The sequence below is a fragment of the Triticum aestivum genome, chromosome 7A, assembly GCF_018294505.1.
Source record: "Triticum aestivum cultivar Chinese Spring chromosome 7A, IWGSC CS RefSeq v2.1, whole genome shotgun sequence".
NCBI lineage: Eukaryota > Viridiplantae > Streptophyta > Magnoliopsida > Poales > Poaceae > Triticum > Triticum aestivum.
In genome coordinates this window covers 63,908,863-63,931,894 of record NC_057812.1, presented here as the reverse complement: position 1 = coordinate 63,931,894, position 23,032 = coordinate 63,908,863, and the positions used below count along the sequence as shown (strand labels likewise).

The following is a 23,032-nucleotide window of genomic DNA, read 5'->3' as shown; positions in this document are numbered from 1 at the left end:
CTATCGCATTTCAAATACCGGTACCTGCAAACACAAACATACGTAGATCTAGGCCATAAAAAGTGCATGTGCACGTTGTTGGAGGGAGAAAAAAAGCAGATCTACAACATAAAGAAAGCTTTCCCCTTACTTACCTATCAAAAAAGGTAATTTAACCACTTAATTTGGGTGAATCTATGGTGCAAATGAGGTGAGGAGGAGGATGCAGCCGAGACAAGCTTGGAGGAGGAGGTGGAGAGAATGAAGTGAGGAAAGTGAGTGTGGTAGGTGGCTATCAAAATATCTAGCTGCTCTCAGGTTACCAATGGCGCACCACCTAAAAATGCACCATTAGTAACCCTAGTTACTAATGGCGCACCTGTTACGTGGTACGCCATTACTAGTTCTGCAAAAAAAAGTTAGTAGTGGCGCACCGTGGTTGTGGTGCGTCATTACTAGTTTGAACTAGTAATGGCGCACTATACAGTGGTGCGCCATTACTAGTTTTGAAAAAAAAGAACAAAAATTGTTAGTAGTGGCGCACAGAGCGTGTGGTGCGCCATTACTAGTTAAAACTAGTAATGGCGCACTATGCCCTGGTGCGCCATTACTAGTTTTGGAAAAATAAAAAAAATTGTTAGTAGTGGCGCACCGTGGGAGTGATGCGCCATTAGTGATATGGACACTAATGGCGCACCTACACATGGTGCACCACTGCTATATAGCAGTGGCGCACCACATATGTGGTGCGCCATTAATGTCCATATTAGCTATAGCCCTTTTCCTAGTAGTAAAACCTTGGGAAAATAACTTCCTTAAGCATTTTAATAGAGGTGTTGTGATCAGCACTACTGGTTGGAATAGCTTCTACCCATTTAGTAACATAATCAACAACAACCAAAATATGTGTATACCCATTAGAGGAAGGAAAATGTCCCATGTAATCAAATCCCCAAATATCAAATGGTTCAACAACAAGTGAATAATTCAGAGGCATTTCTTGATGCTTACCGATATTACCTATTCTTTGACATTCATCACAAGATAAGATAAACTTACAAGCATCATTGAAGAGAGTAGGCCAATAAAATCCAGATTGTAATACCTTGTGAGCAGTTCTATCTCCAGCATGATGTCCTCCATATGCTTTGGAGTGACATTTCCGTAGGTTTTGTCCCTGTTCATGCTCAGGTACACAACGTCTAATAATACCATCTACTCCTTCTTTATAAAGATGTGGCTCATCCGAAAAGTAATGTCTTAAATCGTAGAAGAATTTTTTCTTTTGTTGGTATGTAAAGTTAGGTGGTAAATATTTAGCAACAATGTAATTAGCATAGTTAGCATACCAAGGAGTATTATGAGCAACATTTATTGCAGCTAACTGCTCATTAGGAAAACTATCATCAATAGGTAGTGGTTCATCAAGCACATTTTCCAGCCTAGACAAGTTATCAGCTACGGGGTTCTCAGCTCCTTTCCTATCAGTGATATGTAAATCAAATTCTTGTAGTGAGGGAACCCATTGGATAAGTCTAGGTTTAGCATCTTTCTTTTCCATAAGATATTTAATAGCAGCATGGTCGGTGTGAATAGTAACTTTTGAATCAACAATGTAAGATCTAAATTTATCGCAAGCAAACACCAATGCTAAGAATTCCTTTTCAGTAGTTGCATAATTTTGTTGAGCACTGTCTAGAGTTTTACTAGCACAATGAATGACATTCAATTTCTTATCAACTCTTTGTCCTAGAACAGCACCAACATCATAATCACTAGCCTCACACATAATTTGAAAAGGCAAGTTCCAATCAGGTGGTTGAACAATAGGTGCAGAAATTAAGGCTTTCTTGAGTGTTTTGAAGGCAAAAACAATCATCATAAAAAACAAAAGGAACATCCTTTTGGAAAAGATTTGTGAGAGGCCTAGAAATTTTAGAAAAGTCTTTGATAAACCTCGTATAGAAACCAACATGACCTAGGAAACTACAAATACCTTTGATATCTTTAGGACATGGCATTTTCTCAATTGCATCAACCTTAGCTTTGTCCACTTCAATACCTCTTTCAAAAATTTTATGAACCAAGACAATGCCTTTATTAACCATGAAGTGGCACTTCTCCCAATTCAAGACAAGATTTATTTGTTCACATCTCTGCAAAACTCGATCAAGATTGCTTAAACAATCATCAAAAGACTTCCCATAAACAAAGAAGTCATCCATGAAAACCTCAACAATATTTTCACAAAAGTCAGAGAATATAGCAGTCATACATCTTCGAAAGGTAGCAGGTGCGTTGCATAAACCAAAAGGCATATGTCTATAAGCATAAGTGCCAAAGGGACAAGTAAAAGTGGTCTTTTCTTGACCAGGTTGAGAAATAGGTATTTGTGAAAAACCAGAACATCCATCAAGGAAGCAAAAATGTGTGTGCTTAGATAATCTTTCTAGCATTTGATCAATAAAAGGTAGAGAGTAATGATCTTTTCTAGTTGCTTTGTTTAATTTTTTGAAATCAATTACCATTCTATAGCCTATGACAATTCTTTGTGGAATAAGTTCATTCTTATCATTAGGAACAACAGTAATACCTCCTTTATTAGGGACACAATGAACATGACTTACCCATCTACTATCAGCTATAGGATAGATTATAACTGCTTCCAGAAGTTTTAAGATTTCCGTTCTTACCACTTTCTTCATTTTTGGATTTAACCGACGTTGGTGATCAACAACGAGTTTAGCATCAGGTTCCATATTAATCTTGTGTTGACATAGAGTGGGACTAATGCCCTTTAAATCATCAAGAGTATATCCAATAGCAACTCGGTGCTTCCTTATAACTTTCAATAATCTTTCTTCTTCATGTTCTGAAAGGTTAGCACTAATAATAACAGGATATATCTTCTTTTCATCAAGATAAGCATATTTCAGAGTGCCTGGCAATTGTTTTAATTCAAACACATGATCGTCTTTAGGTGGAGGAGGACCCCCTAGAGTTTCAATAGGAAAATTGTGTTTAAGCAGAAGACGTTGTTCAAAGAAAATCTTATCTATTTCATTTCTTTCATGCATATGTAAATCATTTTCATGGTTTAGCAAATATTGTTCTAGTGGATCAGTAGGAGGCACAACAATAGAAGCAAGACCAATCATTTCATCCTTACTAGGAAATTCTTTTTCACAATGCTTCCTACTAAACTTGGTAAAATTAAACTCATGAGATTCATCACCAAAACTAACACCGACAGTTTGTTTCTCACAATCTATCCTAGCATTGATGGTGTTCAAGAAAGGTCTACCAAAGATAATGGGACAATTCATCTTGTGGGGAACCAAGAACAAGAAAGTCACTAGGGTATTTTATTATTATCCCACACAAGACTTCAACATCTCTAACAATCCCAAGTGGTGTGATGGTATCTCTATTAGCAAGTTTAATAGTTTGCATCTATTTCTTCTATTTTAGTGGGTGCTATGTCATTCATAATTTCTTGATAAAGGGTAAAGAGAATAGCAATCATGCTAGAACCTATGTCACGTAAACCATGATAACAGTGATCTCCTATTACAATAGGCATGCCAACAACTGGTCTATGTTTATCTTCTTTACCAGGTTTAGCAATTCTAGTAGCTTCATTGCAGAAGTGAATAACATGCCCTTCTATATTTTCTTCGAGGATATCTTTAACCATAGCAATACTAGGCTATACTTTGATTTGTTCATCAGGTTTATGTGTTCTAATATAGCTTTTGTTAACCATAGTTGAAACTTTAGCATGTTCCTTTATCCTAACATGGAAAGGTGGTTTCTCAATATAAGAAGTAGGAACAACTGGATCAACATTATAAAGTATAGTTTCTTCTTTAGCTAGTACCGGTTCTTTAATTTCTTCTTTAATAGGTGGGTGATATTTAAACCACTTCTCTCTAGGGAGATCAACATGAGTAGCAAATGATTCACAAAAGGAGGCTACTATCTCAGAGTCAAGTCCATATTTAGTGCTAAACTTTTGAAAAGCATTAGTATTCATAAAAGATTTAACACAATCATACTTTAGCTTAATACATGCCTCTATACCTTCATCGAGTTCCCAATCTTCAGAGTTGCATTTAATTCTTTCCAAAAGATCCCACCAGAATTCAATGGTCTTCTTTATAAAAGAACCAGCACAAGAAGTGTCGAGCATGGATCGATCATTATGAGAAAGCCGAGCATAAAAATTCTGGATAATAATTTATCTTGAGAGCTCATGATTGGGGCATGAATAACATTGACTCAAGCCTCCCCCAAGCTAGAGCGATAATTTCTCCTTCACGAGGCCAAAAATTATATATGTAATTCCAATCACGATGAACTAGATGCATATGATAACTTTTTTGGTGGAACTCCAATTTCAATCGATTCCAATTCCAGGATCCAATATCATCACATAGCCTATACCCTGCCAATGCTTTTCCCCTCAAAGATAAAGGGAAAACCTTCTTCATAACTTCATCTCCGGGTAAACTTGCAATCTTGAACAATCCACAAATTTGTTCCACGTATATCAAGTGCATATCAGAATGTTCGGTTCCATCTCCTACATAAGGATTAGCTAGCAATTGTTCTATCATACCTGAAGGGATTTCATATTCAATATTTTCAGTAGGTGTAGTAGGTTGAGGGATAGCTAATTGTGGTTCTGTTCAAGGTGAAGATACCCCGAACAAACCCCTCGAAGGATTATTTTCCATAGTAGAAAGTGACAATAAATTTCAGCACACTATATAAATGTTTCCTTACCAAAGGCGCTTCACTCCCCGGCAACGGCGCTAGAAAATAGCCTTGATGACCCACAAGTATATGGGATCAATTGCAGCTCTTTTCAATAAGTAAGAGTGTCGAACCCAACGAGGAGCAGAAGGAAATGACAAGTGGTTTTCAGCAAGGTAATGTCTGCAAGTGCTGAAATTGTAAGTAACAGAGTAGTTTGATAGCAAGATAATTTGTAACGAGCAAGTAACGATAATAGTAGCAAAAGTGCAGCAAGGTAGCTCAATCCTTTTGAGGCAAAGGACAGGCCAAAACGGTCTCTTATGATAAGCAAAGCATTCTTGAGGGTACACGGGAATTTCATATAGTCACTTTCATCATGTTGGTTCGATTTGTGTTTGCTACTTTGATAATTTGATATGTGGGTGGACCGGTGCTAAGGTGCTATTCTTACTTGAACAAACCTCCTACTTATGATTAACCCTCCTGCAAGCATCCGCAACTATGAGAAAAGTATTAAGAATAAATTCTAACAATAGCATTAAACTTTTCGATCCAATCGGTCCCTTACGGAATAGTGCATAAACTAGGGTTTAAGCTTCTGTCACTCCCGCAACCCATCATCTAATTGCTACTCCACAATGCATTACCTTAGGCCCAAATATGGTGAAGTGTCATGTAGTCGACGTTCACATGATACCACTAAGGGAATCACAACATACATACTATCAAAATATCGAACACATATCAAGTTCACATGATTACTTGCAACATGATTTCTCCCGTGACCTCAAGAACAAAAGTAACTACTCACAAGTGATAAACATGCTCAAGATCAGAGGGGAATAATGGATGTGAACATATAATCTTCCACCAAATAAACCATATAGTAATCAACTACAAGATATAATCAACACTACTAGTCACCCACAAGCACCAATCTATAGTTCCGGTAACAAGATTGAACACAAGAGATGAACTAGCGTTTGAGATGAGATGGTGTTGTTGAAGATGTTGATGGAGATTGCCCTTCCCAAGATGGGAGATTTGTTGGTGATGATGACGATGATTTCCCCCTCTGGGAGGGAAGTTCCCCCGGCGGAATCGCTCCGCCGGAGGGCAAAAGTGCTCCTGCCCAAGTTCCGCTTTGAGACGGTGGTGCTCCGTCCCGAAAGTCGTCTACTTATTTTTTTAGGTCAAAATGACTTATATACCAGAAGATGGGCACCGGAGGTGAGCCTGGGTGAGCACAACCCACCAAGGCGCGCCTGGGCTCCCAGGCGTGCCCAGGTGGGTTGTGCCCATCTGGTGGGCCCCCTCTGGTACTTATTTGCTCCAATATTCTTCATATATTCCATAAAAATTCTCTATGAAGTTTCAGCTTGTTTGGAGTTTTGCAGAATAGGTAGCCTGATGTAGCTTTTCCAGGTCCAGATTTCCAGCTGCCAGAATTCTCCCTCTTTGTGTGTACCTTGCATATTATGAGAGAAAAGGCATTAGAATTACTCTAAAAAGCATTATTATGTATATAAACATCATAAATAACATTACGAAAACGTGATGCAAAATGGACGTATCACACGAAGTGTGGTGACAGTGGTGATGATGCTATCTCCGCAGGGCTTCCCCTAAGCACTACGAAAATATGACCGAGGGTGTAAACAACGGAGGGGGCGCTGCACACGGCTAATAGATTGTTGTGGGTTTGTGTGGCGCCCCCTCCCACATATATATAGGTGGGGGAGAGGGGGAGAGGCCAAGGGGCGCCCCAAGTAGGGCCGAATCCTACTTGGGGTATTTCCCAAGTGCCCCCTTACCATATTTGCCGGAGGGGGGAAAGAAAGGGGGAGAGGAAAGGAAGGGGTAGGCTAACTCCCCCTTTCCTTCTCTCCCCAAGGGCTGCGGCCTAGGAGGAGTGCGCCAGCCCCTTGTGGGCTGAGGTGCTCCCTCCCTTTGGCCAATACGTCCCATTAACCTCCCGAGGTGCATGGAACCCCTTCCGGTGACCCAATTTCTACCCGGTACATCCCCAAACTCTTTCGGTGTCCAAATATCATTGTCCTATATATAAATCTTTACCTCCGGACCATTCCAGAGATCCTCGTCATGTCCATGATCTCATCTGGGACTCCGAACAACATTTGGTCATCAAATTATATAAGTCATATAACACTATATCGTTAACAAACGTTAAGCGTGTGGACCCTACATGTTCGAGAACTATGTAGACATAACCGAGACACCTCTCCGGTCAATAAGCAATAGAGGAACCTGAATGCCCATATTAGCTCCTACATATTCTACGAAGAACTTCATCGTTCAAACCTTATGACAACATATGTAATTCCCTTTATCCATCGGTATGTTACTTGGCCGAGATTCGATGGTCTGTATCTTCATACCTAGTTCAATCTCGTTATCGACATGTCTCTTTACTCGTTCCATAATACATCATCTTGCACTACTGCTGGTTGCTACTAACGCGACACTATGATCAGAGACCCTTCGACGAAACTGTGTGCGATGCCATAATCGCAAACAGTTGTGTAAAATAACCGTAAAAAAGGTGCAAAATGTTTGCGATGGAGGATGCATCAAACACGGTTCAGATTTTAGTTGCGTGTGCGATGCAGGGCATACGGTTCAACTCAATTAACTATTTGCGATGAGGAGGAACAAAAGAAACAGGCAGCCAGATGAAGGTGTGTGCAATATACAGCATACAATTCACTCGAATGACCTGTTTGTGATTATGCAACACAAAAAAACGGGCAGCCAGATGAAGGTGTGTGAGATATACGGCATGCAGTTCACTCGGATGAACTATTTGCATCGAGACAAGAGATAAAAAACGGTTCAATATAACAAGATGTGTGTGATACGCGACAAACAGGTCTGTAATCAGAAATGTGTGGGAAGACCGATAATAACACAGACGATTGCTTCTAATTAATCCGTTTGGGATTAATGAATTCATCATCAACGGGTTCCCTAGTGTGGTCCGTGTTCATTTGATCATCATCTACTTCTTGTGCTAGCTCGATGTTCCTTCTATGCTAAGTTTCCATTAATTGATGGCGTTTTATGAACACGCCACTGTTTCTCGCCATTTCCTCACCTGTTTCCCGCCACCCAACGATATTGCGCATAGGCGGCGCGCGACGCACGGAGGCGACAAGCGTAGCCTGTAGCACATCCATCTTTTCCAAGCATGACAACCCACCAAAGTGTCGCCTCTGCCATCAACCTCGTCGACGAGGAAAACGAGCAGGCGCCACGGCCCGTCAAGGCTGAGGCGCTCCCCGGAAACGCGATGGATGACGCCATGATGCGCGTCATCGGCAGGATTGAGCAGACCTTTGGCGCATGGCACTTGAACGCCGCGGATCAAGATAGGTATGTCAGCACAGACAGGCTGCAGCTCGCCGCAGAACATGATCGATGGCGCGCCGCAAAGCAAGCTAGGCGCGTCCACGCCGATGGGCAGCGGCCGTTGGAGCACCGCAGAGCGAGAGGCGCAGTGCACCGCACAACAAGAGCGGATCCATCGGCGCTTGCCTGCTATCGACAGGGTGTCGCAGCTGGGCACACGTCCTGTTAGTACCCCCATTCCTCGCCAGGAGTGGGCAGAGGCCCTCAGCGCCGTACTTGCACCAGAGGCGGGCCCCGCCGTACTTGTACCGGATGCCCGCAGCACCGTTCGCCTTGTCCGCAGCCCGCTAGATGTCAACACGCTGGCCCGTAGACTCGACCGCCTCCTTGGCCGAGGTGTCCACCTGGGCACAGTAGAGGAATATGGCCGTTGCATCCTCGAGCTGGTGATCTCCGATGAAATAGCCAACTTGGAGCTCGAGATCAGGCTTCAGATGTACTGCGAGCGCATCAACCGCTTGGACGAACGCCTGCACGAGTTCAGGCAGAGCCAAGAGCTACCGTAGGCAAGGGCTACTAGTCATGGTCTCGTGGACGCGTTTTATTTTGAAAAGTCGTTTCAATGTGGATAGTTTTGTATTCACAACAATCATAGTATTGCTCTATTTATTGCTCTGTTTCAATGTGTGTACTATGTTTTTTATTCTTATATTTTCTGTTTCAATGTGTGTATATACGCTTTCCATTATGTATATGTGAATGATAACAGCTAGATTCAAATTAATATACAAAAACAGATAAAAATGGAATTCATAATATATATTAATTTTTCATTAGTTAATCATAGAATATATATATATAGTGACACTATTCTAATTCTGAGATTAGAATAACTATTTGCATCATGTCGGGCCTATATAGGGTCCGATCCGAATGTTCCCGAACACCCGAACCGACAGCGAACAAAAAAGAGCCCACCCAACCATCCCCCACCTCCCGCACCCGATCCCGACCCAGTTGTCGCTGCCCCAGGAACCCCCCGACCAACCCGCCGCCCCGCCCCTGATCCCTCGCGCCGCCGCCGCCCCCGGCCTAACCTCGCGCGCCGCCGCCGCCGCCCCCGGCCTAACCTCGCGCGCCGCCGCCGCCGCCCCGACAACCCAAGGCGCCGCCGCCCCAAGAAACCACCGATTCGGATTCACCGTCGCCCACCCACACCAGCTCGCCGGTGCCGCCCCAGAACCCCCAGCCCCCGCCACCATCTCCACCACCCAGCGCGAACCCTTCACCACCAACTCTGACGTCGCCGTCGCCGCCCACCTTCCAACGCGCCCCTGCTGCATCTACCGTCCCGCATGAGCACCGGTGCGCATGGATCCGGCAGGATCCCGAACTGACTGGGCGAGGGATGACATTCGCAGGCACTGGGGTCATCGCAGACTGCGCCCCAGCCATCGCCGCAGACTCCTCCGCATCGCCGGCGGTAGCAGCAACAGAAACTGGTGCTGGTTGGGATGGCCCGACTTGGAACTCCCACTGTCAGTGTCGTGTCACCAAGATGAGGAATCAGGTTCAGAAATTCCCAGACCCCACGCCTAGCAGAGCATTTTTGACAAGAGAGGAACCAAGTTGCGTACCTGGCCGGGCATGACCTCCCTGTTGATACCGCTGATGTTGATCCCGGCGTAGAGGTAGGCCTTGTAGTGTGCGTCCACGATGTCGCGCCCGAGCGCCTTGTCGGCGCCGGCGGCGCAGTAGTATGGCCCCTGCACAAATGCACACAATCAATATCATCTGAAAACCTACTACCTTCAGTGAATTGTGGACAATTTTGAGTTCAAGAACATATTTGTTTTATGTTTTACGTAAGCTTGAACAGATTTGTTGAGAATTTTCTTGCCTGAGGGCCATGGTAGCCACCAATGGGCCAATGAAGAGGTCAGTTCACGTCCTTCAGGAGGAGAGTGTACTCCTGCTCAATACCATACCTGTTTGGGTTCAGAGATAAGCCTAATCAGTACCGAACCCGTAAGCAGATAAGGATACGAAGGCTCCCTTGCAGAGAGTTGGCTCTAGTCGTGCTCGAGGCCGCTGTCGCTTATGGCCACTGTACACCAAGTGCAAAGACGTTTTATGAAAAGTTCTAGTACAGCTATACGGTGGCCGCCCTGAAGTTCTACTATGGATGTAAGCGAAGGTCTAAAAGGGCTATACGCCTACTGTCACGCTAGTTTGCATGACTTGCTGCTGCAGGTTATAACCTTTCAACCTTTTAGCTTGTTGTTTTGAAGTCTCTGTAGAACGTTCTTCTGAACTTGTGATATGAAGCTGCTACTTTTGTGATCGATTGGATATTACAGAGGCCTGCTTTCAATTTCTCTTCTCCCAGGCGTGTGTAGCTGGTGTCTTGTGCGGAAGCAACTCACATAGTCTTCCAAATTTCCAAAAGAACCAAAGTTCAGTTTCTATCAAGTTACAAGTTCAGAGTTTATTTCTATAATATCTGAAGAACACTAGCAAAAGATTATACTGTTCACTGCACAAAAAGAAAACTTGTACTTCTCTCTACCCGTCTCTCCCCGTGAACCATGATGTCCAGTAGTTTGTGAAGCATGATGTTAACTACAAAATGTATAGTAGTTTATGAACCATGATTTTAACTGAATTTGTTTTGCAGCTCGGTGTATTGCTGGTGGAGCTGGTGTCTGTGCAACAGCGTGTCTCAGGGACTCCTTCCTCGTTGACACGGGCGAAGATGCTCACGATGTTGGCGCTGTAAAGCATTATACGTTGTTGTCAAGTTGGATCAGTTATATTGGAATAAGGAAAAACGACTGAAGGTCAAAAGAAATTGTTCGAGAAGGTCAAAAGTATGTTAAAGTATATTTTCTGGAACACCAACACTATCTCGAAATCAATGTTGGCGGTTTTTGCACATGCGTTCTGCAGAACAAAAGAAACGTTCTGTCTTTGTTGTTCCATGCCACCGAATTATTGAACGAATTGATGGACGCCATGGGCCGAGAACAAAATTTGAAGAAAATAACTGAAGATTGCATTGACTCTTGAATCTTGATGGATCCATGTATGCATGTGCGCAATTGAAGTTCAACTATGGAGTGGAGAGCCGGAGGACGGCGAGGGTCAGCGTGATGGAGGATTGTGGGCCAACTCAAATGCCATGCACCGGAATCATATGGTGATGTTCATATATAACCAGCAGAGGAGTTCAAAGAATCTTAACTTGTTGCATTTCATAAAAAAACAATTGAAAAACATGAACTAGCTAGGTGTGCTAGTTCAAATATGTATCATATCATCAACTTGAAACAATATGCCATTCGCAAAACATTTGGGGAGAATATGAAAAGTGTGATGTTACATTGCATTAAAAAGTAGAGTTTTACAAAAACTCACGAGGATGTTGATATTTAAAAATATCCAGAAGCTCAAAAAAATTGATCAAGAAGTTCAAATAAAAAAGAGGAACATTTCAAAAGAATTTCTAAAAAAATGGTTTTCCCATTTTAAAAAAACTAGAAGTTCAAATTAAAATATCGGTGCTGTCCAATGTTTATAAAAAAGGGTTTTCCCCATTACTAACCAATAAAATTAAGAAATTCAAATAAAAAAAATGAAAAGTTTAGATGTCTATTAAAATTTTAGTTTTTTCTCATTCTTAAAAGAATAAAACCAAGAAGTTCAAATTTAGAAAATGGTGATGTTCGATGTCTGTAAAAAAGGATTTTGAGCAAAGAATGATTTCCCCCATTCAAAAAAATATAGGAGTTCAAATTAAAAATAACAATGTAGTCAAAAGTTAAAAAAATCTGAAATTTTACTTTTCAAAATTAATAAAAACCTAGAAGTTCAATTTAGAATAACAAATCATTTGATTTTCACCGTTTAAAAAAACCGAGAAGTTTGGTTCAAGAAACCTATGAAGTTCAAATTTTAAAAAACAGATTTTCCTTGCTGCTAAACAAATAAAAATCGAGAAGTTCTAATAAAATAACGGAGAAGTATACGGAAAAATCAAATTATTTCCATTTCTAGGAAAAATAAAAGTAGGAAATTTTATTTTTAAAAATTTTGTTTGATGCTTATTTGAAAACATTTTTTTCTAAGAATAACACTAAGAAGTTCAAATTAAAATAAGAGAGTAGTTCGAAATATATAAAAAGCTCAGATTTTTCTCGTTACTAAATAATAAGATGAAGAACTTGAAATTAAAATAAAGGAACACCTAAAAAAGTTTAAAAAAGTGTAGATGTTTATTAAAAAATCTATGATTTTCTGTTCTAAAAAAATACATATATCCATTTTTTTAAATTATCAACGATGAAGTTCAAGTTGAAAAGGTAGTCAAATTTGATGTTTATTTGAAAATAAAAAACAATACTTTACTCTAAAATAAAAAAGAGGAAGTTCAAATTAAAATAAGAAAGAAGTTCAGAGTTTATCAAAACCTAGGATTTACCTATTCAAAAAATAAAAAACACAACTCCATTTTTTGCATTTTTATAAAACTCATAAACGAAAAAGGTGAAGTTCAAATAATATATAAATGATTTTCCCTATTTCAAAAAACTAGAAGTTTAAATTAAAATAACGAAGTGGTCCGATGTTTATCAAAAATAGAATTTTCCCGTTACTAACCAAAAATTAAGAAGTGCAAATTTAAAAATGGTGAAGTTCAAAGCCTATAAAAATCAGAATTTTCTCGTTATTAAACGAATAAAACTCAAAAGTTCAAATTTTAAAACATGTTGATGGTTAGATGTGTGTTAAAACCATGTGAGTGTATCTTGAGATTTATGAAATCACCATAGGCGCCTCATCGTCGACGGGAACGTCTCCTCTCACTGAATGCGCATCGCCGGAAATCCTGAAATAAATCCAGGAATAAATGCGAGCACTAGGATTTGAACCCTGATGGACTGGGAATACCACAGTCCCTTTAACCATCCAACCATAGGTTGATTCACAAGAATAATGATGCTCACATGTAGAGAAGAACTACTCCCTCTAATAAATTTTTTTGACACAACTCTAGTACAGCTGCGATTAACTTGGATTGGATGGACATTTTTGTATTTATTCACAATAACAAAATGATTGTGCATAAATAATCTCTCTTAAGACGTTTTTGCATAAATAATTTCTCCTATCACGGCCCTGTGCAACTTCTTTTCGTCAAGCTCTTCCCACAATCGCCACGCGGGATCGATCATTCCCTTTTTAGGCTTTCTTTTAGTCTTTCTCTTCTTTTTTAAAACTCCTCTTTATTTCAAGGCAAGCATGATCGATCGATCTTTCCTGACTTTTTTTTGAGACAATCTTTCCTGACTAAAGTCGTCCGTGACTCCGTGTACCGAAGCCTGGCCGAATTATACTGGCCCACCCAGTCCAACGAAGCCTCACGGCCCAGCTGAAAAAGGGACCTCAATCCTCCATCGATACGGCCCAGCTGAAAAAATTAGTCTTTTTAGGGTACCATTTTATCATGTTATTATATGGAGTAATAAATAGAACAAAATTTACAATATTTTTACATCCTATGCTTGGAATAAAAAATCATCACCTATTAACATAAATTAGACTTTTTAGTGTTTAACATGGAAACACAAATCTAACATTCTTAAGAAGTTGATCCCCACTATTACCAATTTTCTCAACATGCACACTGTCCACATCGGCTTTATGCCACGTCATCATTCAGTAAAGCATATCCACCTATCACAGTGCCACGTCTGCCGTCAGTTTTTTCCCAGCCACCCGCCAACTGCGCATGTCTCCAGGCCTTAATTTCCCCGACTGCTCATCTTCTCCTATTCTTCTGCCACTCCCGGTCTCCCCACCACAAACGCACATGAAACGGATGGGGGATGTGAGCAATCATCCACCCCTCCGTTTTACAATCTCCCCGTCCCTCCAATACCTTCGCACTATACATAGTACATCGCACCAAGGCACTTCCTCCCGCACCGCACCAAGGCCCTTCCTGATTGTAAGCACGTTCGAGCTCTTAGCTATGGCGCTCGCGTTGGATTCCCATCAACCTTTTTCCCGTGGAAGGAGTGATCGATGCCGCAATCCCGGTGCAGCCAAATCAGTCTGTGCGCGCGCCGTTGTTCTGCTCCGGGCCCTCCTTCCGCCGGCGGCCTCGGACGAGCTGCTCTGTTCCGGTCCTTCCTCGCCAGATGGCGTCCTCAGATGCACCAGACGCGGCCATCGCCGTCGCGGCCCCGATTCCAGTCGGACGCTCTGCTCCGGGCCTCTCACGCCGGACGCTCCGGACGCGCCTGATGCGGCCATCCCGCGCAACTGAGGAAGCCTGTGCGCAGGCGTTGCCCTGGTACGGCCCCTCCTCGCACAGACAGCCACGAACCATCTGGGGCAAAAGAAGCCGGCAGCGGCGGCAAGCAATCCCATCAGGCCGCGGTACACAAGTTTAATTCATCCATCGTCTCCCATGCTATTTTCTAGACGAATCTGGTAGATTTTCTTCTCCCTCCCGATCTTCTCTATTTGCATCAGTACTATCAATAGCTGGGTGTCCAAACTCCTATCCAGATTTGTTAATGTTTGCTCTGGGAAGTCAAACCGAGTTGAAGCCTCCTTCGTCGATGCTCATCTCCGTCCAGTGTCTAGATGGGAAAAATTGGAGACCTGGCTGCCACCACCGCACCTACAGGACGCCTGCTTGGGAATCTGAAAAACTCTATGGTACGTCTTCCTGAACGTGAGTTCAAGCCTCTACCATGGCTCATCCCCTTCTCCTTCAGGCACCAAGTGTGTTGGGCGGACAAAACTGGAGCCCTCGCCGCCGCCACGGTGCCACCACGCAGCCACCTGATCGGCAAATCCGAATCACTCTACATGTACACCTTCATCTTTATTAGGTGTTCAACCATCTTGCATAATTTGGGATTCTTATTGACTCTTGCTTCCTACCCGTTCAATTTGTTGATGTACCAGATTCATGGTGTTTGATTTAATTGGAAGAAGTGGTAAGTGTCTTTCAATCTGCAATCAATTGGATACAACAATGAAGAACACTTGATTATTTTTTTTGCAACAGATTATAGGCTGCCGCACGCATATGTTTATCTAACTCAAACTAGACGATGAATGATACCTGAGCCAGTCATGTCGCTCATCTTGATCTGCCATCTCCATTTTCTCAGTCAGGTTGGATGTAGATCTACATAACTAGATTTTCGTGAAATTTTACTCTTCGTCATGTGCCATTTGCAGGAAGGCCATTGCTGCAGATGGATCCAAATAAATTTCCTGACATGTTCTCCACATTTTCGACTGATGCTTTCATGTCATATGGCGCTGGAGCATATCAATGATTTCCTTTTGTTCGGTCATATGAATTCTTATGATGAGATTGGATTCTTTATAGACAGGAATCACCAACACACATAGTTGAATGAAAGTATCACGTATGTGCTACTACATTTTTTAATAGATTATGTCCGATGGGGCTAGCGCAAACTGATTCTTATTATGTAGAATCAATATATTGCTATATCATGATTGGTCTTTATGCCCAGCGAATATTGAATCCGCCTAAATTGATCTTAGGATGTAGTATATGGTTCACGATCCAAGTAGAGATTACACAAGAAGTCAAGAACTGGTATTTTTCAGTCTAACTTTTTTCCTCAGTTTGTGAAGATCTGCAACATTTAACATGTGTTTTTCTTAGTTATGGTGCTTCGAACCAGTTCAATATTTAGTAGTCCCTATTGGATGTACTATTATGTATTCTCCTGAAAAGAACCATTGTATTTGTCAGATAAGAATGGACGAGGTTAGTTGATGCGACACATTTTCAGTTCTGTGAAATGTACGTCTTCAGAATTTCACTCAGTCACCTTAGATAACCCTTTTGTTCTCCATATAAGGCTATCTCTTTCAGCGTGTTCAAGTAAAAATAGCTAATTCACCTTTTTAATCTTCATAATAGGTCTGTCTGTTCCAGCATATTCAACTAAGAATTGTCATATGCATCATCATTCATTGGTTCAATCTTCGTTGATAATCTGACAAAAAGTTCACTACTTTGGTACTATGAAAACATTTTGAAACCGACAAGCTAACCTTCTTTATCAATTAAAAATTTGAAGCCTCTCATAACTCTTTGAAGGATTTTTTTTCACGGTTTACAATTTACTCACTTACTAAATCCTTCTCCTATACGATGCTACAAATTCCCGCAGCAATGCGCGGGGTATCATCTAGTAATCTCCAAATTTTTAGGCAATCACATTGTCAACACTATTGAGATGTTTAAGTTTTTTTTTTCTAGCTAAAGCGTCTCGCGATTTTAAAAGCTGGGTATAAACATACTCTGCAGCTCGAGTCAAATTGGACTCCCTCGTTTTATACAACAAGCTCGGCCAAACTCAACTGGTTTGCACCCCTAGAAAAACACGCAGCTATATTTCGTCTAATCAAAAATGTTCTCCCAAAATGTATGCAGTCAAACTTCACAATCTCTTCACTCATAAAATTTATAAAAGAAATATTATGATCAGAAAGTTGAAGATAATATTTAATACATCTGTATGGAATTATTTGTAACATTATAATTTATCTTATCTGAGACCAAAACTGAACCATCACTTCTTAAGCAGACAATTTGACCACTTGTGTGCACGATCCTGATTTATTTATCTCAGTTGCAGGATGATCATAGTTCAGAGCAAAACTTGGTATCACAGTGATCCTGATTCAGGGCTAATGGGCCTCCCAAGTTTGTTTCAGCTTCAGGGCAAAAAGAAAAAGTTTGTTCAAGTACATGACACAAACTCACAAGTTGCTATCATGAAGACTGCGCATTCAAATACACATCCCATATAAGATCATCCACAAGACTTTTGATGTGTACACAATCATGGTAATAAAGATAACACAGTAGCAGATTGCTATGGTAAAAGTCATGAGAAGCACCCAGGCTGGGTGGGATGACAGGGCTTCAGCAGAACAAGGGAGGCATATATGTGCTGAGAATCTCCAAAACAACAGAACAAAACCTGATGGATTGATCACACAGCTTGAGGAGGGAAGAACCATGTGGGCCGCCACTGTCCAACACGCTGCAGCGGTGCTGCTGCTGCCTCTGACATCAATGGCGTGATTGTGCCATCCCTCATGCTGTACACACCAGAGTCGCAAAGAGGATTCGCAGAAGAGGTCGGCCAGACATAGTCACACATGAAGTAGATGCAATCCTCATGGTATCCACTGCATTCCACAGCAGGCAGGCACTTGGAGCCATGTTGGCCAAGAAAGAGCGCATGGCCACCCAACTCAGTGGCCTTTCTCCATCGACCGGGGCTGGTGTGCAGGTCTGCCTCAAAGACCTGAAACACGGCAGTACGCTTGTTCAAAGACATCGTAGCTTGTCGAACGTGGCGTGCAGCGAAACCATCTTGCCACCAGCAACAGTTTACCCCCACATTCAATGAGATACGGTTTTACCATGTACTCCTCTGCTATGGACAAATCTTGAGGTGTTCCACCTATGTCACCCAAAGAGTCAATTATGCAGCTGATGGATGAAATGGTACGGTCATTATCCAAATCAACGATGAATAGCTGGCCGAAGCGACCCCATGCGTACAACTTCCCGTTGAAGAATACAACATCACTGAGGAACAGTCGTGGATCCTTATTATCTCTGAGCGAGGCAGTGGCGATCGGTGGCTGGCTAATACAGAGTGTATGGAAACAACCATCGTCCATGATTAGTGCAACGACAGGGGAATGAGGTGATGAGTCCAGGGGAGAGGGCACCACCAACTTATAGAAAATTGGTTTACGGTCAGAGTGGTAACGTATCTCACGCTCCCAAACAGCCACTAGATTAGGAAGCTCTAATGCAGTCTTGGAGAAAGGATTCATCAATGAGCACACATTACCATTGTCAATGAGGAATAGCCAGTTGTCAATGGAGCCTTGGCAACAAGCACCTTCTGGTACAGGTATGCGGTGAATTTCACTGCCTGGAATGCTGAGGAAAGTACCGTCTGGGAGGGTGAGCCACGGGAATGGCAGAGGAAGGGGCTGCAACATACTATTAGAGCGCCAGGTGCGACAGACTGCTCTTAGACGAACACGGTCAGACAGGGAGGGCAGGTGCTTGAGAACAAGGCCCAGGAGTTCCGGCTGAAGATCTGACCAATGGCGATACATTGCAGCCTCCATCATACAAGTCTACAAGCGAAGACATTCATAGTTAAACAGAGTAAGAACTGCAACTAGCAATACATATGTTTCTTGTACCATTCTAAGACCAAAGGTCATCAGCTCAATTTTATAAGAAAGCTGAAGAAGTTCAGGCTATTATCAAAATATGAAGATGCAGGGGAACCATAAATCCATCACACAAAAATGAACTAGTGATACTACATCGCAATACTAGCCTTGCACTACACATTTATGCTTCTTGCACTTGTTATTAACAGCTGCAGTAGACAGCACACTAGCACTATTTACTTTTCATCGTAAGTCATAACTGCAAGTCTGCAAACTAAGATTAGACAGTATACTAAGCACTATTTTTCTAGATAATGAGATGTACGACTATGACACAAAAGATAACCCTTTGATTCCTTTTCCTCAAACTAGAAACGCCACAGAAGCAGCATGAGTATACCAATTTTGAAGTAATCATTTTCCCAATTCTAATTTGCAATGTCCCAGTGTTAATGATCAGTTACAGCACACAGTACGTGTTCGTTTTGTGTATAGAAGAAAAAGCAGAGGAGGGCATTCTGTCAAGTAAAATATGTAGAGAAAAAGAACTACCATCTTATTCAATTACAGACTGAAACTGAAACAATGCCTGCGCATTCCATCAGAAGCCAAGTATATCACTGAATATTTTACTTTACATCAGATCAAGACTCTGTTAGCAAGTGTAGATGAACTAAAAAAAAACAAATGTTGGTCAGGTAAAGAGCAATTTGAAAAAGAGGGGTGCCATGCTGAAACCGTGATAGGTGTACATCTGAACCAAGTACATATCCCTAAACATGATTTCTCAGGTGTAGTAAATCTACCAAAAGAAAAGGAATACTAGTAATTTGGTTAGGCAAATTAAGTGGAAATCTGCAAAAGAGATGATATTTGTTTTCAGGGCACGGCGAAACTTACGCCGGTGCTCATCGGAGGCACATATTCCTAAGCATTTGTGGTCTACAGCAGGTAAAATTTCCGTCTCCAAGCACGGATCTACTGGAGGAGACAACGTTGGGCAGGTACATCGTCGATCCGCCCAACCAACTAAATTAACCCCTGAGCCCTGACTAGAAATGGTAGAGGAGCTAGGGCTTACAGCTTACTCCAGAGGTCCTCCTAGTGGCCTCGCCTGCGAGGGAATCGATTCGGCGGCAGGAAGCGCCCGCGGCTTGGGAATCTCCGGCGTGGCTCACATCGGCGGTGAGGTAGGGATTGGGATCGGCGGTGAGAGTTTGGGGTATTTTAGGGGCGCCCCTATGTCTCGCTTTAAGCGAGCACAGGGGCAAAGCCTCGTGCTGTGGGGAGCCCAGATGGGCCGGCCCAGCCGCGCAGGAGGCCGCAGCCTTTTTCTTTCCTTTTTTCTGTTCTTGTTTTTTTCCTTTATTTTTGTACCTTTCTTTATACTTTAAAAAGTTCTACATATATATGCAAAAAACACTCTTCAAAAACACATATTAGAAATGTTTAAAAATATCTGAAAAATGTTGAATAAGCATTAAAAAAATGTTAAATAGGTATTTGAAATGTGTTCAACAAGTTTTGGAAATTTTTGAATAAGAGTTAAAAATGTTTAACAAGTATTTGACAAATGTTTAATAAGTACTAAAAATTGTTGAACGAGTATTGGAAAAATGTTGAACAAGTATTTGACATGTTGACTAAGTATTCAAAATGTTGAATAAGTATTTGAAAAATGTGGAACAAGTATTTGAAAAATGTTGAATAAGTACTAAAATTTTGAACAAGTATTTTAAAAAATGTTGAATAATTATTTGAAAAATATTGAATAAGAGTTTGGACAATGTTGAACGTGTACACAAAAAATGTTGATCACTTACTAAAAAATGTTTATGAAACATACGAAAATGTAGAGTGAAAACGAAAACAAACATAAGAAAAAACAAAAGAAAAACAAAACATGGAGAAGAAAACAAAAAACCAAAGAAAAAATGGAGAAGAAACAAAAGGCAAAAAACCAAAGATGAAGAAACAAAATGCAAGAAAGAATAAAAAATAAAAGAAATAAAAGGAAAAACAGAAAAAAGGCTCGAAAAAGCCTCAAGTAGAAGCACCAATCGAACTGCTTGCAGGCCAGGGATCGAATCATTGTTCACCCATTTCATCTCTTGAATTTTTAATCTATACGTGCTGGCGAGTGGGCCGGCCCAATACGACGTAGGTGGAGGAAAACCTTCAGCGAAAGTTGCCCTCTCGCGTCACTTAAAGCGACAAATAGTCGCTGCGGTTTTTAAGTTCTTCGGTTACTAGAGAGGGGGAATGGGCAAGGGCGGCCCACTGGGACAACTTGGGTCTTATTCAAGGAGAATTAATATCATTGTTGGTCATTATTAATTTGTGGGATTAGACTAAAATTGATTCTAAAAAAAGACTAAAAAATAATTTCTAGGATTACGTGTCATTTTTTGTTGCAAGAAAAATTCCAATTTCTATAAAACATCATGTACAAAGAACGCAAGAATAGACCACCTGGCGATGACTCCAAGCACTGGAGCGAGCCGAAGGCGCGCTGCCGTCATTGCCACTCCCTCACCAGAGTCGGGCAAACCTTATTGTAGTAGACAGTCGGGAAATCACCATGGTAAGACCCTAAACGACCAGCACACCGGAACAACAACCGTCGTCTATGAAAAGTGTATATCAGAAGGATCCGACCTGAAGGCACACGAACACACACAAATGAAGGCCGAATCTAAATAGATCCACCGAAGACAAATACCGACCGAATCCCACAAGATCCGCTGGGGACGCACCTCCACACACTCTCCAAGGACGCTATACGTAGCACCGAGAGGGGGCTAGGCAGGAAGAACGTTATTCCATCTTCAGGAAGCCGCCGCCGCCTCATCTTTCGGAGAAGGATACAAACCCTAAATAACCTAAGCACATAGCATGAGCCATCCCACCGGCAAGGGTCGGGATACACCCGCGCCTTCATGGCCCTAAGACCACACAAGACAAGGCAGATCAACAACATCGCTGACGGGAGACTGAGAAACTCTAGCTTGGGACTCACTCAGGGATGGGGAGGAGGGAAATACTTGGTATGGTTGATTGTGTGTCGTAATCAAATTTAAACAACTATAAAAAGGGCACGATCTTACCCACTTTGCTAAAGAAAATACATGTTTGAAGATCCTATGCCTCAATCCATTTATGATGTACTACTAGATCGTTAATGGCGTTGCCGCCCTCGTCTTTTAAAAATGTTGTATGAAAGAGCTCTATATTTTTTTCTCTAAAAACATGGAGTTGGTTTAATTTTCCAGTAATGACAGAGCACAAAAATCGCGAGAGCTAGGTCTCCCTATAAGCGACACAGGGTTCGATCCCAGGATCTCCTCATTCCGGTATATTGCTCCTTGTTCTAGTGTAGTGCTGCTAGCCACAGGGATGGAGCCAGGATTTGAATATGGGAGGGGGGGGGGGGGGGGGGGGGGGGGGGGGAGGCAAGTAAACTTGAAAAAAGTCAATGGATTTTTTTTACTGCAATACTGTATTGATGCGTCACTTGGACGCAATTAAAGTATAGTTCAATTTGTATAAGTTAAAGTTTACCCTATAATTGCCAATAAGATAAAAATTACTAATTATTTCATCAGAAGATGACCTGATTGCAAGATAATTCACTTCTCAGTGTAGATTATCATGCAATTCAATAGACGGCTTCAATTGGACCGGCATTGATAACTTGCGCATTAGCCCCATTAACAATAATCAGTAGGTTGAGAACTCAAAACAACATGCATAAAAATTGAATTAATCTTTGTGATGTTTGACGGCGCTTTTTTTATAACTGCTAAGCAGATCAGCAAAATAAATTTTAAATGAATTAGCATTGTAGGTCACCATTAAAATAACTAAAATTGGATATAGAAATTTCTATGCATCTAAAATGAGAGTTCAGAGAGATTAGTAGACAGTACTGATGCTAACCTTGCTGGTTGACTGGGACGCTAGAGAATTGACACGAGTAATCTGCAGGTCGCTCCTCATGGAGCCGGTGTGTGTTGATTAATCGGACTCAAATGTCTACTCATGGGCAGGGAGCACAAGAGGCAGCGGCAGCCGCCAGCGCCCAACGATAATCCCCACAAATCACGCGTTAATCACGTTGGGGGGCTAGGGTAATAACGCCATGGGCTAGTAGTAGGAAAAGCGGAGGCCGTAACTGTGATTGGGCTTTAGTATGGGCCCTTTCCTTCTACAGATTTTACTATGTCTGTTTGAGTTAGGGCCTTTGGGAGGGCCGTCGATCGTTGTGTATCGACTTCATGTTATACTAGTAGGACGCGACAACATTGTAGTGATTTGTAGAAATCATGAAACTTATATTTTGTTTTTTTCCCCTAGGGCGACCTAGGGTTCCCTAGTTTCTCTCGCGGCAGCGCGAGAGTATATCCAGATTTAGCCAAACCTGCGGCAAATCCTTACGTAAAAACTCCAAGCGGTGGTCGTCTGGCGGCTGCAGGAGGTGACACCATGGCGGAAAGCATGAAGGAAACCCTGGCGGGTGGCCTTGGAGGCGGCGACGCATCTGGTAACATCGGCGGCGGGGATGCGGTTCCCCCGCTTGAATCCAATCTTGAAAGCAAGTTCGAGGGTTTGAATCTCTGCGGAGAGGAGGAGAAAGAATTGGATCTGT

At 41.9% G+C, this 23,032-nt stretch overlaps 2 protein-coding genes and 1 long non-coding RNA gene across 9 annotated transcripts; 2 read left to right on the top strand and 1 right to left on the bottom strand.

Moving 5' to 3' along the window:
• The first annotated feature begins 9,172 nt into the window (after positions 1–9,172).
• Positions 9,173–11,010, top strand: LOC123150924 (uncharacterized). Its single transcript, XR_006475415.1, has 2 exons — positions 9,173–10,362; positions 10,787–11,010. It is a non-coding gene; the product is annotated as an uncharacterized lncRNA (long non-coding RNA).
• A 2,953-nt stretch (positions 11,011–13,963) lies between these two features.
• On the top strand, positions 13,964–15,699 carry LOC123150695 (uncharacterized). Of its 5 annotated transcripts, none has more exons than XR_006475307.1 (4): positions 13,964–14,553; positions 14,686–14,838; positions 14,898–15,122; positions 15,194–15,699. XR_006475307.1 is itself a non-coding variant. In XM_044570529.1 (4 exons), exons 1-3 carry the CDS (start codon positions 14,313–14,315, stop codon positions 14,966–14,968), a joined length of 465 nt encoding a protein of 154 aa, XP_044426464.1. In that variant the 5' UTR covers positions 13,964–14,312; the 3' UTR covers positions 14,969–14,993; positions 15,091–15,699. The 5 variants fall into 5 exon arrangements, 3 of the variants coding, with proteins under 3 accessions (XP_044426464.1, XP_044426463.1, XP_044426465.1); XR_006475308.1 differs by having other exon boundaries at positions 13,964–14,838; positions 14,898–14,993; positions 15,091–15,122; XM_044570529.1 differs by having other exon boundaries at positions 14,898–14,993; positions 15,091–15,699.
• A 1,265-nt stretch (positions 15,700–16,964) lies between these two features.
• LOC123150694 (uncharacterized) lies at positions 16,965–22,474 on the bottom strand. 3 transcript variants are annotated; one of them, XM_044570525.1, is made up of 2 exons: positions 22,324–22,474; positions 16,965–18,342 (listed from the first exon to the last, which is right to left on the bottom strand). In XM_044570525.1, the coding sequence occupies exons 1-2, from the start codon at positions 22,381–22,383 to the stop codon at positions 17,482–17,484; spliced, it is 921 nt and encodes a 306-aa protein (XP_044426460.1). In that variant the 5' UTR covers positions 22,384–22,474; the 3' UTR covers positions 16,965–17,481. The 3 variants fall into 3 exon arrangements, with proteins under 3 accessions (XP_044426460.1, XP_044426462.1, XP_044426461.1); XM_044570527.1 differs by lacking the exon at positions 22,324–22,474 and adding an exon at positions 19,473–19,684; XM_044570526.1 differs by lacking the exon at positions 22,324–22,474 and adding an exon at positions 19,466–19,654.
• Positions 22,475–23,032: the final 558 nt, after the last annotated feature.